This window comes from Phaseolus vulgaris, chromosome 7, assembly GCF_051622355.1.
Source record: "Phaseolus vulgaris cultivar YP4 chromosome 7, ASM5162235v1, whole genome shotgun sequence".
Taxonomy (NCBI): Eukaryota; Viridiplantae; Streptophyta; class Magnoliopsida; order Fabales; family Fabaceae; genus Phaseolus; species Phaseolus vulgaris.
In genome coordinates this window covers 43,633,472-43,651,099 of record NC_143504.1, presented here as the reverse complement: position 1 = coordinate 43,651,099, position 17,628 = coordinate 43,633,472, and the positions used below count along the sequence as shown (strand labels likewise).

Below are 17,628 nucleotides of genomic sequence, written 5' to 3'. Positions count from 1 at the left end.
CGTGAAAAATGTTTCTTTTTCAAAGAGTTCATATATTAATGTGAAAATGCTTACTCTTCAAAGAGTTCAGATATCAAAGATTTTTTGTGATCCTAATGTTATTTAGTTTTTAAGAATGGTAGATTAAGAATACTAAATTTACCAAATTTTGTTTTGTTTTTTTCCTTAGCAGGTGGTTGGCATAGTTTTCCTTTAGATGAATTATTATGGCTTGAAGAGTAGTGGGGCATGCACCCAAAAGAAACAAACTTTGACTATGAAATTTATTGAGTGGAGGAGATATTGGTGGCGGCTTACACATAAGTAGTACATACATATCATTTTTCTTTCGATAAACTCTTACAAATTCTTTTTGCAAATTGATGTGTAGATGCAATTTACACATTTTGGGTTTCCACATTACAAACTCAATCACGCTAAACCAAACAAACACAACACTTATAATAATATTTAAAAATATATGAGGTTAACTTATGTATTTATGCACCATACTTTGTATCAATCTCATTATCATTATTTTAGAAATAAAAGAAAATATATAAATAAATATTTATGAAAAGCCCATATATATTTAATATTTACACACATAAACAAATATGTTATAAGATAAAAATGTTTTACTAGACAAGTAGTGATATTGTCACTATTGTTATCCCTAAGATGTCATGTCAAATATATATACTACTATATACTCACATGTCAACCTAGCATCATTAGAAAATAATTATAAGGAAAACATAATTATCTAACAATAATAATATAATTCATATTAATCATTATTAAATCTTAATTATTCAATTAAAATAATAAAATATAACATTTATAAACATATCCTTATAAATATTAAAATAATTTAAAACTATATAGATATTTAAATCACAAGACTAAATAATTAAATTAAGTTTTTTTAATTTGCCAAGAAGATTTTTTTAAATGACTTTTGTTTAAATTTTTCCAACCAAAAATAACTTTGTTGAGTGAAATTTAGGTCATTGCATATTGTCACTAGAGATATTCGCTGTCTGGTTCCGCTACAATTTTTTTTATTAAAAGTACACTTGAACCAAAAAAATATATATACATTTTAATTTTTTTAAGAACTAAATAAATTTTACGATTTGGTTCGAATCAACTTTACCATTTTCAATTTCTAATTCTAATTTTTTATTAAATTTTTTTCATCTTTTAAATTAAAATATAATAATAAAAACATGTAACAAATATGTTGAATAATAAATTAATAAAAACATAAAATTAAATATTTAAAATCATTTTAAATTAACATTATATATTGTTATGGGTTTCTGTGGTCCTAAAATTAATGACGTTCACATGAAAAGAAATTCATAAATAATATGTACGAAACGATAACAAAACGACTTTACAAGGAAATTTAGGTTGAATATGTATAATTTATAATAAAAAATATATATATTAAAGGTATTTTTTAGTTCTACTTGACGGTTTTGAAAATCCGAATGGTAAACGTAACCATATACTTCTTAAAAAGAAAATCCATAACAATATAAATTTTTTAGTTTTTTTAGTTATTGGTTATTTCAATCGATTTTTATTTTTTATCCGTTCAGTTATGAAACCTCAGTTGCTACTATTTCCCACTATGTCTACAACTAGCATGTTAAACTCAGCATTTTCACACCAAAAAAAATAATCCTATAATTTCCAATTCAAATTAAAATCTAGTTTCAAACATTTGAATTAATGCATATCTCAACCAAAGCCATAACTCACACATCAAAATTCAACTTTTACCAAATAAATCATAAATAACAACTAAGAATGCATTTATATAATTTAACTAAGATGAATGTTAGCTTTCCTTATCTAGAGTTGCTTTTTTATATAATGTGTATCTATGTAAGCCGGAGGATCTAGATAGTACCTGTGACTAAACGCACAATTGTTGACGTGTCAATGATCTCCTGGTTACTTCAAGTTTTCTTTGTCAAATGTTGATGCTCGTCGGTCAGGGATTACCTGCAAAGGTACTCCGACGCTCAAGTAAGTACTCTGGTTTAAGATGTATTCTAGTAAATGGTAAAAACGTACCTTACACCTTCACAGATGGTTTTATTTATAGTGTTAGTTATGAGTCATTGTCATGATGGGCCAAATATATTGGTATATAGGTATATTGGAATATCTAGAGAATATTTGTAACATCTTTCAATTAATCAGTATTTAGCTGATTTGTCAAAGATATTCCCCGCATATTTCGGGATATGAATGTGACTCATTAAGTGTTATGGTAACTGACATTACTCTTATTTATTGCGTAACTTGAGGTGTTCTTTGTCTCGGTCGATCACCAGGTTCGAGACTGACTCATCCGATACTAACCGATACATTATGTATATATACCCATATTTTGAAGAGAATGTTAATTAAAAAAATCTCAAAGGTCTTCTAAATTATTTTCAAGAGATTAAACTTTGTAAATAAACACACTACAACAAACTTAAATCCACAAAAAGCCACATGGAATTTTTCTCACTTGCATGGAAGTCCTAACTAGAGGAAAGAACTCAAAATTTGAAAAAAGAAGAAGAAAAAGGTACTCCCACAATATTTCTCACTAAATGATCTAAACTTGCTTTTTACTATCTTGAAAATACAAAGGAAGGAGGTGAAGATAAAATTGATAATAAATTAAAAGAAATGAAAAAGACAACTTTGAATTAGTGGCCCTCTAAGACTAGTTTATTATTTTTTAGTGGTGGAGGAGGTTGAGGTATGGATGGATTGACCCACCTCGTGGAGAAGAAAGAGACAATGTTTGATCGACGTTTGAGTTGACTGAACCTAGAAGACTAATGGTTAGAACATTGGTCGCAACCAATACGTTGTTTACAAACAACCAAGAACCCCTCTCCAAATATTAGTTATTTTTGTGTAAATTTAAATGAATTAAAATTATGTAAGTTATTTTTTGGTATAGTTTAATAATTAATTTTGAAAAAATAAATATGAGTTATTTGAAAGAAAAATAATACATATGTAAAATTATGAATATATGTAAAAAATTTAAATTTTTATATAGAAATAAATAATTTAAATATTCATGAATTTAAAAATTATAATTATAAAATAATTTTGTATTAAATTTAAATAGTATTATTATATTTATAATAATAATTATTATTATATAATTTGTTTATTATTAATAATTATATATTTTTTATTAAAATTTAATTTATTATTAATTTTATTAATTATTATTATTATTTCATTTTATTAAAATATTTTATGTATAACTAATATTTGTAATGAAGTATAATTTTTATTAACGAAAATTATTAGAAAACATGAAAAATGCATTAAAAGGAATATGAAATCATGTGGTTCTCTAAAATGAAGCATTGTGCCCACATGCATGCAAAACAAAAAAAAATATGGCAAAATTGGAAAAATCAAAGTGGTAAGTTGGCTTTCCATCAACTTCTTTTTATTTTAAGGGGAGATAAAATTAACTGTTTATAGGTATATCATCTTCTTCTCTTATGCACAAAATCATGGATCCAAATAAGTAATATACCCTCAAATTCTTGCTCATGAACAATACATCTATAGAAACAAACAAGACATAAAGTTTGAACATGCAACCTTGATAGTTTTTGCTTAAATCAATTTCAATGAATACAAAAGCTCGTTCACCATCACATCGATTCACTAGCACCTCTTCATGGATTTCGAGTTTGGGAGCTAATGTACCACCCTACTATGAGATATTCGGACATACGTTACCAACTTCCAAGAATCATGGATAAAACCACCAATGAATCCTAACAACTCAGAATAATATGAATCCATAGTACTTATATACAACAAACTAAATACTCCAATACTTAATAATACCTTATATGTAGATATTAACCTAAGCTTAAAAGCATATAAATATAGCTTGATTCTTCAAGAAGTACTCATTCAATTTTTTTTACTTATTAAATACTTTTAAAAACTTTTATTAACTTAAGTGTTAAAAGAATCTTCTCAAAGTAGACTTTTTTTACTTCTTACTAGATTGATCCTCAAAGTGAAAGTACAATGTGCAAGTGTGAACACACGCTATTTATTTCAATAATCGTGAATTATAGATTACAAGTTAATTACGTAAAACTTTTACTTTGAACAGATGAGAGAAGTGAAAAAGATGATTGTTCTATTTTGTTATTTTGTTTTCTATTTAATTTTTTATTTATTTTTGTTCATTTTTTATTATCGGTTCTTCATTTTTCATTTTATACCATAACATACCACCAAGAATCACCGTGCACCATTCGTGACAGTGATTACAAATGTAACACCTAAAAAATACATCTAACTATTACAATACCAGTTTTACATGTTTCTATATAAGCTTAGAGTTTTTCTAAATATTCCTATTACAAGATTATGGCTTATAGAAATACAAATATTTACAAAGTTTTTATAATTTGGTACAAAATCTTTATAATATTTTATTTTTAAATACCACATATAATTAATAATACTTAAAATTAATTATAAATATTTCTTTAATTGTTTTACTATTTTCATTATTAAGCCTCTATTTTTTTTAAGAAATAAAAAAAAATAGTAATTATAGTAGGTGATTTGTAGTATATTATTAATTTAAAAGTAATTTATACCTATAATTCTTTGTTTATTTTATAATTTTAGAATATATTTTAAGTTAAAATATATATATATATATATATATATATATAAAATGTGTAGATGAAGATAGAAAATCTAATTATACATTATCATAGATTTTTTATAATTTTAAAATATAATTAAAACAAAATAAAAGTATGAACACCAAAATAGAAAATCTCATTATATATTAAAATAAATAATAATAAAAATGAAAAAGAATATTAAAATTATTAATAACAAAGAAAAATATATTATTTTTCACTAATACTCGTTTAACCAAATAATTTGTCTTTCCGTCTACCCATACCCATACGTTATCAACGCCTTTGGCTTCATCATATCTTCAATTCTTCCTTACAACCACAATCTTCCAGAAGCTGACACAGTAGGAGTGCCAAATGCCCTTACCTTAATTAGACACCCTTTTTTTATGCCCATAATTTGTGGGGTTATGTTTCCTTAATTTTGTTCTTAGCTTTTTTGTCAACTGTGATTAGGTAGCACTACTGTACTATTTAATGTCAGTTTTACTCGTGTCTTACACTTAATTCATCTGCTTATGTTTTCACTCACTTTTCTTTTCTTAAGCACATCCTAATCTATCTTCATCTTTTAGCTATTCATCGTACTTCAAATACAAATTTGTATATCTAATTATGGATTCCCAAAAGAGAGAAACATAATTTTAAATTATGGTTGTGGTTTTGTTTTGATTAAAGAAGTGATACAAAGAAACACTTGCTTGCAATAGCAATTGCAAAGGCCGCTAGATTGTACGTACGTAGTGGTTGGACTCTAATGTCGGTTAGTATATATTTTTATTTGAAACTATTAGAAAATATAAAAGAGATTAGGTATAGTAGCTAGATTTGGTAACACAATGTAATGCATGTCATGCTCCATCCAAATAAATATTAATCACGTTCAGAACCTTCACTTCCAGTACTCAATTATATTTCGTTCATGAAATTTCAGTTTTACCTTAATCAATAATATGATATAACAATTTGATATCATAAAAATAAAAGTGAGATTTGAACGTGAAGGCAGGCAGATCAATTGAATTGGACTAACTAGATATCATGTTTTAATGAGTAAACTTAATTATTGTTTTTTTTTTTATAATCTCTATTTAAGAAATCTTCGTGTTTGTAATAAAATTGTAATAAACCAAATGAAAATCTAATTAGTTATCCGTGAATGTAGGTGAATGTAGGTTACAGATTGGCGACCAAACCATATTAAATTTTGTATTGTTTATTTTTTACAATTGATTAGTGTTGATGTGTTAGTTTCTGCATATGTATTTTAATTAGAAATTATTAAGTAAAAACTCAATAAAATGACAAAATTAGAAAGGTTGCATGTTGAATACAGTGGCAACCTCTGATTTGAAGATACTAATGAATGAGAATTTTTGGTAGGAAGAATATTCCAGAAAATGCATGGAGTCCAGAAGCTTATGTGGTGATAATGAAGAATAGGTCTTATATAATATAAGCTTCCTTAATAATGAGAGTGACACATTAGAAGAAGGAAACCAAAGGACTTGGTCAACTTTTTGCACTGGACTAAGAATTGAAAAAAGTGAATGGAGCAAAGCGAAGGAACACGCTGAGGAATATCTTTTGGAAACTGCAAGCCTGTCGTTGTTAGAAAAACTTGTTACTTTACTATTAGAGTCCTTATATGTTGATATCCTGCCAGAGACACGCGACCGATTGATATAACGTTGTGGTAAAATAAAACTGTATTCGGTGATGTGACAACTTTTCAACGGTGAGTGCTTTATATCGATTGATATTTTCAATCGATATAATATTTGTAAGTTTTTTGGACCACTAATATTTGTAGTTTTAACTTATACGTATCGATTGGTAAGAATGGAAATACAAAATTTTACATTAAATAAAAATAAAGCATTTTATAATATTTTAATTTAAAAATTAATTTTATAGTATTTAATTAAGTTTAAAGTATATTTCTTAAATATTAAGTGAGATAGAATAAAAAAATCCTAACACTGTAAGATGGGACGGTTGTACATTGAGTTGGAAGTTAACTAAACAGGATTACAAGAAATTTAAATTATCTATTAAAATTTTACTGTGTTTTTTAAAATAAATTAATTTTAATATTTTAAAATGTATGAAAAACTTTTTAATATATTAAATCAAACACAATAAAATGATAATATCAAAGTGTAGTGGTATTGAAAAGAGTGAAAGAGATAAAAAAGAGGGAACAGTGAGTGTTAAAGATTAGTGTTATCACATTAAATTCTCAAAAAGAAGGATCATTCGATTAGTGTTAAAGATTTACCCTATAGTCATTGGTATTTGTTTTCCTAGAATTATATATTTATTATACGAAAGACATGAAATAAAGTTGACTACATTTTGTTAGAACAGTGAGTGTAAGCAGAAGTTGAAGTATAGAAGAATTGAATTAGATTAGTAGTTTAAATGGGTGGATTACCTAACTAATTTGGATTAAATATTTTAAACCTAGTGTTGACTTTCTTTCAGCTTCTATGTTATATACTCATGTTACATAGTTAGTTGACCAAAAACATGGATGAATTTGCTTAACTTTTGACTATAAAGTGTTGAATAAAAAAAGCAAAGCCGACACTTATATTCATTAAGCACACACTTTTATTTTTTAGCAACACTAGAAACATTAATATCTGTAGAGTTAGCATGTGGTCATGACTAGATTATGGAAACCAGAAAATAACTTAATTTTCATGTATTTCCATTCTAATTTTTTATACTATTAATTTATAAAATATCATCTTTTAAAATAGTTATTATATAAGGTAACGAACTTGTCATGTATGACAATCAAAGAGTTATGCATGACAATATAAATCAAAGCTCTGAAATTCTGATTAAGGTTTAAAAACATATTAAAAAGTAAATTTTAAATTTAACTTAATTTTATGAGAGTTATGATGAATAAAAAATTAACTAAAATAGATTAAAAGTTTACAAGTTATAAACTTCTACAATGAGTTAATTACTTATTCTATTAAACACTTTTTTTATTACTCAAACTAACTCATAAATTAAGAAGTAACTTATTAAACTTAAGAGATAACTTTAATATTATATTTAACTTTTTGCATCATTAGAATAGGAATAATTAATAATATTTTTAACCATTAATAATTATGCATATAAATATGGTTTAAGAGTGGAAAATACAATATTATTATAAATATAACTTATGAATCATTATAACTTTTTTATTATTATGGATGTTTAAGTTGCATTTTTTTTATTACAATGGTCTTTAAAAAAAATAAATTACATTAAAAAAACGTGATCTAAAATAATTAAGTTACTTTAGTTCACCTTTTATTAAATTGTAAATATTTTAAATCATGTTTAATTAATTCATTCATAAAAATAAAAAATTATACTTTCAATTCTAAATATATAATATATTTTTTTTTCATTCTCCAACATTTCCAAATCAAAATCATAAAATATATTCAAATCAAATAATAATAATAACATTAAAATTTTTATTATTATTATTATTAATCATAATATTATTATTAAAAAATTAGTATTATTATTATCAATAATACTAATCCTAATAATAATTTATTATTATTATAATATAACAAAAAAGTTTATTTAGTGGAGTAGTTATAGGTTTTATACTTGACATATGGATATCCAAATGTTAAATAATCGTTTTTTTAAAGTTTAAGTTATTTGGACAATTATAGGATGTGTTTAAAAAGTATTGGCAATGTTGTTTGTTTATGAGAATACTGTTCTTTAACTTTTGATATTTCAATTCACACATGTAGAGATTGTATAATGAATTATGGTGAATACCTCATCCTTCACCACTAAATAAATTACTACCATTTATGTGGATCATCTTCAACTAAAGTATGTGGAATAGTCACCACCTTTTCCCAACTCTTTAAAAATTCATCAAATTATTGCCCATTATGGAAATTCAACCTTTTAAGTTATACCCAATTCAAAACATCTGCATTACAAAATTTATGCAATCCTTCTTTCTCATCATCTTTCATCAATGTCGTACAATTTAAAATTAGTTTGGTGTTTAACTTGGTTTAAGCGGTGTAAGTTAGTGTTTCTGATGTTGATTTAATAGTTATCCATTATTAGTGGGATTAACATGTTTCTTTTAACCATATAGAGAATAAAATTAACTATAGTAAGAAGTTATATATATAAAAAGAAACTATAAAAAAAAAGTAGAGTTCTTACATGAAACAAATATAAAAGTATACGTTTTGGTTTGCATGGAAGGGCATTATAATTTGATTCTCTTAAGAAGAGGTGTTAATTATTTTGATTAATGATGAATAATGCATGTTATGGTTCAAACTCAAATCCAAAAGCCATTCATAATGAACAGTTTCCCAACCTGTCTTGGCCTAACACCTCACTTTAAGTGTTATAATTATTAGTCACACTCTCTATGGATTGTTCCTCTTTTTAGAGGATCTTCTCTAATTGTAAAAAAATATTATCTCATGTTTTCTTGTTGGAGTTAACTTCCGACACATAGTAGTTTCCCAATGAATAACGTGTTTTTTTTATATCTAATTTAATTATAATATTTAATAATCCATCTTTGTTATAAAATTTGATTGACTATACATATATATATTTTTTATATATGTGTGTATGTATAAGACACTTTAGTTAAAAAATAATCTAGTTTTACTCGAATCAGCATGTAGATTTCTCCTAAATTTATGTCTAAAATATTTATCCAAAATATTTTCAATTCTCCTAAATTAGGTTACTTGTACTTTTTTTCTCCTGAATTTGGCTAATCTTGTTTAGTCTAGCAAGTAATGGATAAAAAAATTGCTTAAATATAGCTTGATTTCAATTAGCACTGTGTAATGCAATCTTGATAAGCATGTGCTTTTTTTATGAAATTGGGATAATTTTTGTCTATTTTTATTAAAATAGGATTATTTTTAAGAAATTTATAAATTAAAAAAAATAATGTTAATTTATTAAAATAAAATAATGTGTAAAAGTAAAATTATCTCAAAATGATACCATTTTAAAATAACTAATTTAAATTGAAATCGTATCACAAATTTTAAATAATATATTAAAAATCATATTATTTAATATATTTTTTATAATATAAAATTGTGTCACATTAATATGATTTTATAACTTAAAAAAAAAACTTTATTTTTTTGAAAGAGAAAAAATTGCCTGCATTTTTATGGAAATTCCGCATATGAGTGGAAGTGTATGTAATTTGATATTCAAATAATATTATTTGTTGGAATTGGTAGAGAGTTTGGGGTGGTGGTTGTATGTGTTTACCAAATACATGACTATTAAATCAGAACTGTTTACCAACATTTGACTAATCAAACAAATATTTAGAGAATGTTTTAGCAATCACCTTACATGTCAAATTGTCCATATGTTACCATTCTCTGTGTTGCTACCAAATTTAGATAATTCACATTAACATCATTTTTACTTTAAACAGAATCAAGGTTTACAATGATCTTAAAGTTGCCGTAGAGATACGTATTTTTTTTTTCTTTATTCCTAATAGTTACTAAACCCTACGCTAACTATACGATGTGGTAGACGTTAAAGTTTTCCTTGGTAAGTTCATGAGGTATTATATATAGTAAAAAATTAAATAAATGACAATTATTCCAAATTTAACTTTTTACTCTACTTTCATTTTATATAAAGATTATTTTTATTTTCCTTTAATTACATTTAAAATTATAATGAATGTTTATAGTAAAATTGATATATTTTATTATCAAATACTTGATATCTGATCAAATTATAATATGTATAATTTTACTAGATTGTTTTAGAAAGTTGGATTATATTTAAATTTCAGCATCTTGATATTTATTTAATGTTCTTCTTCAGTAACTCCAACAAATTTTATTTTTATTCTACTGATTACTGGCAACGTGACTTATTATTTTGAATTTTATATGGGCACTACATCTACTATTTTTATAATTGGTTTAATTTATTATAAGCCTAACTTGAAGGGTTTGACAAAATAGCTTGAATTTGTTCTTTCATAGGAATTTAGTTTCTGTATTATTTTATGAAAAGAAAAACAGTTGTGTGAAACAACCTTAGAAAAGAACATATTATTTTGAGTTTACTTTGGATGTCAAGAATATTTGAATTCAAATCTTCTTTGGTACTCATAAATGATTTAAAGTATTTTTAATTGAAAGTGGTGAAAATGGGATTGGGAAGTGTGAAAGTGGAAAAGATGAAGCAGGCTTTATTGCGAAACTTGGTTGGAACCAAGTTGGCCATGTCGTGGGGTTAAAGAAAAGTGTATGGTCCCATATTTGTTTATTTTGCTTCTTGGCTGCTTTTAATTGGAACTATTTAAGGCTACTTTCTATTTATGCAACTCTCTGCTTCTTCAGCTGCAAGATTCAAACCACTCACACTCGTGGGGGCCATCAAAGATGAATGAAACCTTCTCTCTTATTCGATACTTACTTATCAATATATATTTAATAACAAAGGATATTAATTAAAATAAAAAATATTAAAAACATTTCATTTCACTCTCCTATGTAAGATGTTACAACATAATTAATCACCCAATGAAATTAAGTAAAAGGGTTTTATGGCTATGATATTTTCTGGTGCTGGCAGCCAAATATGTAGAGCTGGTTCTTCTATCTAATGAGTTGTCAAAATTTTATAAATAATACTCCAGCCTGTGTACACTTTGTGTCTTAACTCTTGTTTTTTTACCAAACCAAACAATTTTGAGCACTTCAAGCAATCTGAGCTTATATAACTTTCCTTTCAGTGTTGTCATTGAAAATAATTCATTTAAAAAATTATAGTTATGCTATGAAATTATTACATTTTCCATTGGGATTAGAAATAATGGTATCCTTGAAATTCCAGTTCAAATCATGACACACATAAGGTGACAGTTGAAAAAGAATATAGAACAAAACGACGACACGATGTAAAGCATGAATGTTCCTCGGTCCAGTTGCTCCCTGTCTCGGCCAAACACACACAATATTGATTTATCGAACATTAGATTATCGAATCAGTGCTAGAATTCAGATCACCAAAACTGTTCGGACATTTTTTGTTATTATTCTTTGTAGCATAATTCGGAACAAACTTTTTTTGTTATTATTCTTTGTAGCATATATTTTTGTTATTTTGTTATTTTTTTTGCTTATAAACAAATGTATCAAGAGGGTTTATTGGGCCCGTTTACTTGGTTTGGGCAAATTCTCCTTCACTCCCATGGATCTGAAATTATCATTTTACCTTTAATAAATAAATAAATAAATTATACATCTCTTCATGAGTTAGAAGATTTTAATAGTACATATTATAAAAATAAAAGATGTGTTGAGAATCGTTGTTCACCTTTATAGATGGTTGGATACTAGCTGGAGCATATTAACACAGTCATTGTCAAGGTTTATCAATGAATCTAAGCTTTTTCGTTGAATCTTTATAAAAATATCTCTGAATGAGTTGAGTTGTAATGTGATGTGGTACAGAATATAATATAAAATTATACTAGTATTCTAAATTTGTATTTCATAGTGTAATTCATAAAATAAATCTTATATCCCAATTTATATAATTAAGAACATAAATTTTATATTGTATTCTAGATTGTGTCCAATTGGAGTACAAATTTTTGTATTTTGGAATGTACAAAATTATAAATATTAACTTCTGGATTTTATAATCAGAAATATCTCCATGTTCCACAATCTAAATTAAAAAAAAAAATCCAATGTAAAAAATGTAATTTTGGTATTTTTTGAAGTACTGGTACAGGAGGAAAACATGGGTGTGGAAGAAGAATTTGCCCTTGATTTGTTGGGTTAGTGAATCCTGGGCTTTTCCTTTTAGAGGTGGGTTGGTGAGTGGACAATTACTTTTAGCACTCCTATGATTTTTTTTTCTGATTTTTTGGAGTATTGGAAATGTATTCTGGATTGTATAAAGTAGAAGATTACCTATAATATATTTTTGAATTATGTAATCTAGAATATATTTTTGAATTATGTAATTCAAAATATATTTTCAAATTTTATATAGTATGGAACTAGAATCCAATTGTGTTTTATAAATCTAGAATTCAATTGTATAATCAGAAATACACTTTTAGATTAAAAACATCTTTCAAATTTTACAATTCATGATACATTTCTGAATTATGAAATTTATAATATATTTTTGAGTTGTAAAATTATAACTTAGAATGTTTACAACCAATAAATAGTTTGAATTTTTTTTCTATATCTAAAGGGATACCAGAAAAAAGTATGGGAGTACTAAAATAATACGCAGTGTATTGAAAAATTTGGGTTCTTGAGTGCAAATTTCTACGCCGAAAGAACGTGAAACTCTTCTTTCTATTTCGTTGCCTTAATGTTGAATAATAATAATAAAAATATTAAAATATCTAAACAAAAAGTTGCTCACATTTTTAGTTCAAAAATATTTACTTAAAATGGTTTCTAATTTTATATAATTTTATAAGTTTAAGTTGCATGTCCATGTAATGGATGATTCTCCATTAATTACTTTTATACAGTTTGATATAGAATTGTAACACATTTTTTTTAAATTTTACAATATAAATATTTATTACATTTCGTTGTTAAGGTTAGCCCAAATTTCTTTTATAGTTTACAAAACCAGTTTAATTATAATTGGGACACTATAGGATAATATTTCTAACAATTATTTTTGAAGTTTAAAACCCATGATTGGAAAAATATATGTTTTCTAAGATTGAGGTCACTACGTGAATTGATTAGTAATAGAAGAAATATTTCATTGAGATAAATTTTATATTTTGTTAAACTTAAATAAATGCATACATATTTCTTTTATAAGCAAAAAAAAAAAAAAAAACTATTAAAAGACACAAGATGTCTCATATCCATTCCCAATTAGATCACATTTTAAGTATGCACAAAAAATGTAGGTATTCAACTTGCACAAGGAAGTAAATTAAAGCTACACCATTTTTAATATACAGTTTTTCACAGTTGTATGTACAACATTCATTTGATATTGGATTGGAAAACTTGGTTCTAGTGATCACATGTAATACTAATAAATTGATTTAGTTTTTAGGGAAAAATATATTAAATTGAGTTGAATTTTAATTCTCTTAATTCTAGTGAAATTTACTTTGATAAAAAAATGACTTATTTAGAACTATACAAATCAGCACATGCTACGCCAAAGATTAATTTTACAAGTCAGCACATGCAAAGGAAAAGAGGAAAAAAGGCAATAGTATATAAGTATCTAAATTTTTCTAATACCCCTACGGAAAGAAAAGATTGAAGGGTTGATTTCAATTTTCAGACATCCTTGTATAGTATCTGAAAGTTTGGTATACGTTCAGGAGGGAGAGGAGAATTCACAATTAGCTTTCCCTTCATTGCTCCTCTGAATATTGCCTGCAAGAATGTATAAACAGTTTCGTGAATAAGGATGATCAATACCTGAAAAACAAACACTTCCAGAACCAACATGGAAAATTGTAAATTGTTGAGAATTTTACATATCATTCTATTGAAACAGAAACAAAAGACTCTATTAGAACACAGAAATTCACTGACCCGTTGGATTCTCTTATAACATTTTGGTCTCAAAAGTTGTTTTCTGAAACCATCTCATACTACCGAGGAACCGATTTCTCATTCAAAATCTATTTTAGTTTTGAAAAGTGCTTCAAAAACCAAAATCGCAGGGAGATGTTTTCTCATCCTCTTTCTTTTGTTCGCTTCAAGTGCTAATGAGACAAGTTTCTGAAAAAGTACGTTCAGAGGAGTTTCTCCACAAACGATTTTTAGGATAGAAAGATAGGAAAAAAATGAATTTTCCATAAATTAAAATTAGCTTAAGTACAAATTAAAAATAATAATTTGGAGAAGTTACATAAAATATAATTTCTACAAATTAGCTTATGCATAAACCATTTTTAACTTATGAAAAAGTCAATTTCATTTTTTCTTCCTATTTTTCTTTCTTAAAAGTCCTTATTAAGAAACTCATGCAAACAGGTTCTAAAACATCTTAAAATTTGTGTTTAGAATCTAACTCAGCTCCACAAAATTAACTTGTAAGGTAACAAACACTTACAAGTTATCTCTGGGAGTAAATGGTGCTTGAGGCTACAATGAAGGCCACCTAAAGAAGCCACAATTAGGCTGGGTTAAGGATCACTTCCAACAAAACGAGATTATACTTGGGTTGATCACTTTCGAGACAAACTTTAGAGAACAGAAAGTGTTTTTTAAACAATAAAGTAAACACACAAGGCCTAATTGTCAGCCAAGGAAAGATGTACTCAATTTATCATGGACAGCTCCAGGAACTAACAGCTGGGAAAAACTAAAAATTTAACTGACACGACAAAACAAAACTCCAATTTTCTATCTGTTGAGAGAACCACTTTTCTTCGCCTTAATAGTCTAGTGGGTTTATTTTGTTTATTAAACCTTCAGTGTTTTTTTTTTCTTTATCAGCTTTTTATTCATTTTCATAAGAATCAAGCACAAGTATGACTCTGGTCCGTCTCAGGTAAGGGAAGGACTACTCTATATATTGAAGGATTTGGAAAGAAAAAGAACAGCAAAGTGATTTATAACGACTTTTATAACAAAACTATCCTCCCGGGGTTCTCCAAACTACAAGTACAAACACCAAAAGAGGGTAAATTCATCTAAAAGCTAACCTAACAACAAAAATGAACTTCAGATATATAAAATTATCAATCTCCTATTCAATTAAGACAAGGGAGAAAGGACAAGGGTAGAGAAAGAAAATGATCAAATACTTGAAAATTGAATACAGTTTACAATTGGCTAAGCATTAAAAAAAATACAGTTCACAAAAAGGGAAAACATGCTGACAAATAACAGTGCTCATACAAACAAGCCAGTAAGTCAATTTTAAGTATTCGGGATTTTGCCCTCCATCCAGAAGGGTCTGCTTTATACACGTCCTATCAACAAATTAAGATTAGCAATCAATCATATTTTTTCTCATTAAAAAGTTAGAATGGCCTCTTGATGATACTTTGATAAAGTTTAGATAAGAAGATTTTCAAAATAAAAAATGTGGCAGATGTTGCAAAACAAAGTAGGAAAAATTTAGAAAGTTGAAAATATTTGTTACTAAAAGCATATTTAAATTCATAATCTTGGCTGGTACTTTAAAAATTGAAAGTTAAAAATATTTATAATTGTGCAAACAGATCAGAGTTCAACGTGAATAAATGAGGCTAAGCCAACAAACAAGAGTACAAACCTCTACAACATCAATGAAGTCTTGTTTTGAGAAAAAAGCACCAATCCATTTAGTATGATCAGCAGTCCTACATGCAGTAACAAACGTATCAAAAGACTTGCTCAAAAACTAATTGATACGAAGTCACAATACAAGATAAAAACAACCGAATTATGAAGGGTGGCTGAATCTCCTTCTTGTAAAACTAAAATTAGAAGATCACGATACTTTACCACTAGAACACTTTTCCAACCTTTACAGAAAAAAAAAATTGCAAAATAAAAAAGCAGTATATTTACACCAACTAATCCATGTCTTGCAAAACTTCACTGTCTACCTTCAGATTCAATACCAAGAACTTTCAAAACAACAACAATAATAATATAATGAAAATCTCGTCACTTTTTGAAATTGTGAAAATTTTGTTTCAAGAAATACTTTTCATTGGGAATGTTATTCATAAGCAAAACATCTATCACTTGTTAAATGAACCAACCATGGATAAAACTGAAGGGGTGTGAACATTGAAGCTATAAAGCAAAAGAGAACAGACCATACCCATAATCCATTTTCATGTGATGGGCATTGAAAAAAAACACCGTAGATGGTATCAAAGTGATGTCAAAATACTTGACATAGACATGAATGTCCTCCGAGTCAACATCAACCAACGCCACAGTTGCAAACTTAGACACATCCCTTGCGGCCTTAGAAAGCTGTATCAATGAGAAACTACGATTTGGAAAAGAGTGAAATTTAAAAAAAAAAAAATGATTTTGAAAAAGAAACACCAAAATTAAAATGTACTGAAAAGATACAGGTAGATAAACATACAATGTGATCTTGCTGGAGACAGGTAAGGTCAGAGGCCCGACCAAATCGGAGGACCACAACCTTATCGAAGGTGTCTCTGATGATGGTATCCACCTCTATCTTCTTCGAGAAGTTTGGTAAGAGCTCACTCATTTTCCTTCAATAAATTTACTTAGAATTCGATCAAATTCAAATACACTATACATTCGGCAAGTTTATGGGACCAAGGTTATCAAGATCGCGAGCACGTAGAATCGTTTTTTAGTACGCTCGTGTCAAGTGGAGCAAACTCGCTCAAACTCGTGTAAAATCACGACTTTAGAGTCGATTGAGCGAGCTGGGTTGGACAATAGAAAAAAGAGAGCAAAAAATGACACTGAATTTGTTTGTTTCTAGGTCACGATTTATGTAGAACGCACCTGGGTAACAATTCCGCAGTTCACTGGTTCTCTCTTGCCAGTTTCTGTCAGTTTTGACTGTTGATGTTGCGTTTCTCAAACCGTTTTGCGATCCTGTGGTTTTGCATCTGATTCTACACTCTCGGACAGAGAAACAAAAACAAATTAAAGGGTTTCCGTCAGCAAATCAATGAAATCAAAATTCAAATACAATCAATGCAGAGAATAAAAAGATAAATTGAAGAAACAGATCCTAAATTTGATTAGAAAAGAAATGCACGTAGATGAGAGTGAGAGAGATAGAGACGAACCGAGAGAGAGCACGCAAAGGAATGAGGTTTTTTTTACCAATGATGAGCTTTTTTTTTTTCATTTTACCAAAATAGGTCTGTTTTAAAGAGAATGCCATATCAGCTAGAAGTCGTGACAAC

General features: G+C 27.0%; 1 protein-coding gene across 2 annotated transcripts; it reads right to left on the bottom strand.

The window, feature by feature from the left end:
• Positions 1–13,864: 13,864 nt before the first annotated feature.
• On the bottom strand, positions 13,865–17,628 carry LOC137828696 (mRNA splicing factor, thioredoxin-like U5 snRNP). 2 transcript variants are annotated; one of them, XM_090305188.1, is made up of 7 exons: positions 17,509–17,625; positions 17,219–17,331; positions 16,821–16,956; positions 16,545–16,702; positions 16,008–16,074; positions 14,838–14,885; positions 13,956–14,152 (listed from the first exon to the last, which is right to left on the bottom strand). In XM_090305188.1, exons 3-6 carry the CDS (start codon positions 16,950–16,952, stop codon positions 14,841–14,843), a joined length of 402 nt encoding a protein of 133 aa, XP_090161314.1. In that variant the 5' UTR covers positions 16,953–16,956; positions 17,219–17,331; positions 17,509–17,625; the 3' UTR covers positions 13,956–14,152; positions 14,838–14,840. The 2 variants fall into 2 exon arrangements, with proteins under 2 accessions (XP_068491478.1, XP_090161314.1); XM_068635377.2 differs by lacking the exon at positions 14,838–14,885 and having other exon boundaries at positions 13,865–14,152; positions 17,509–17,628.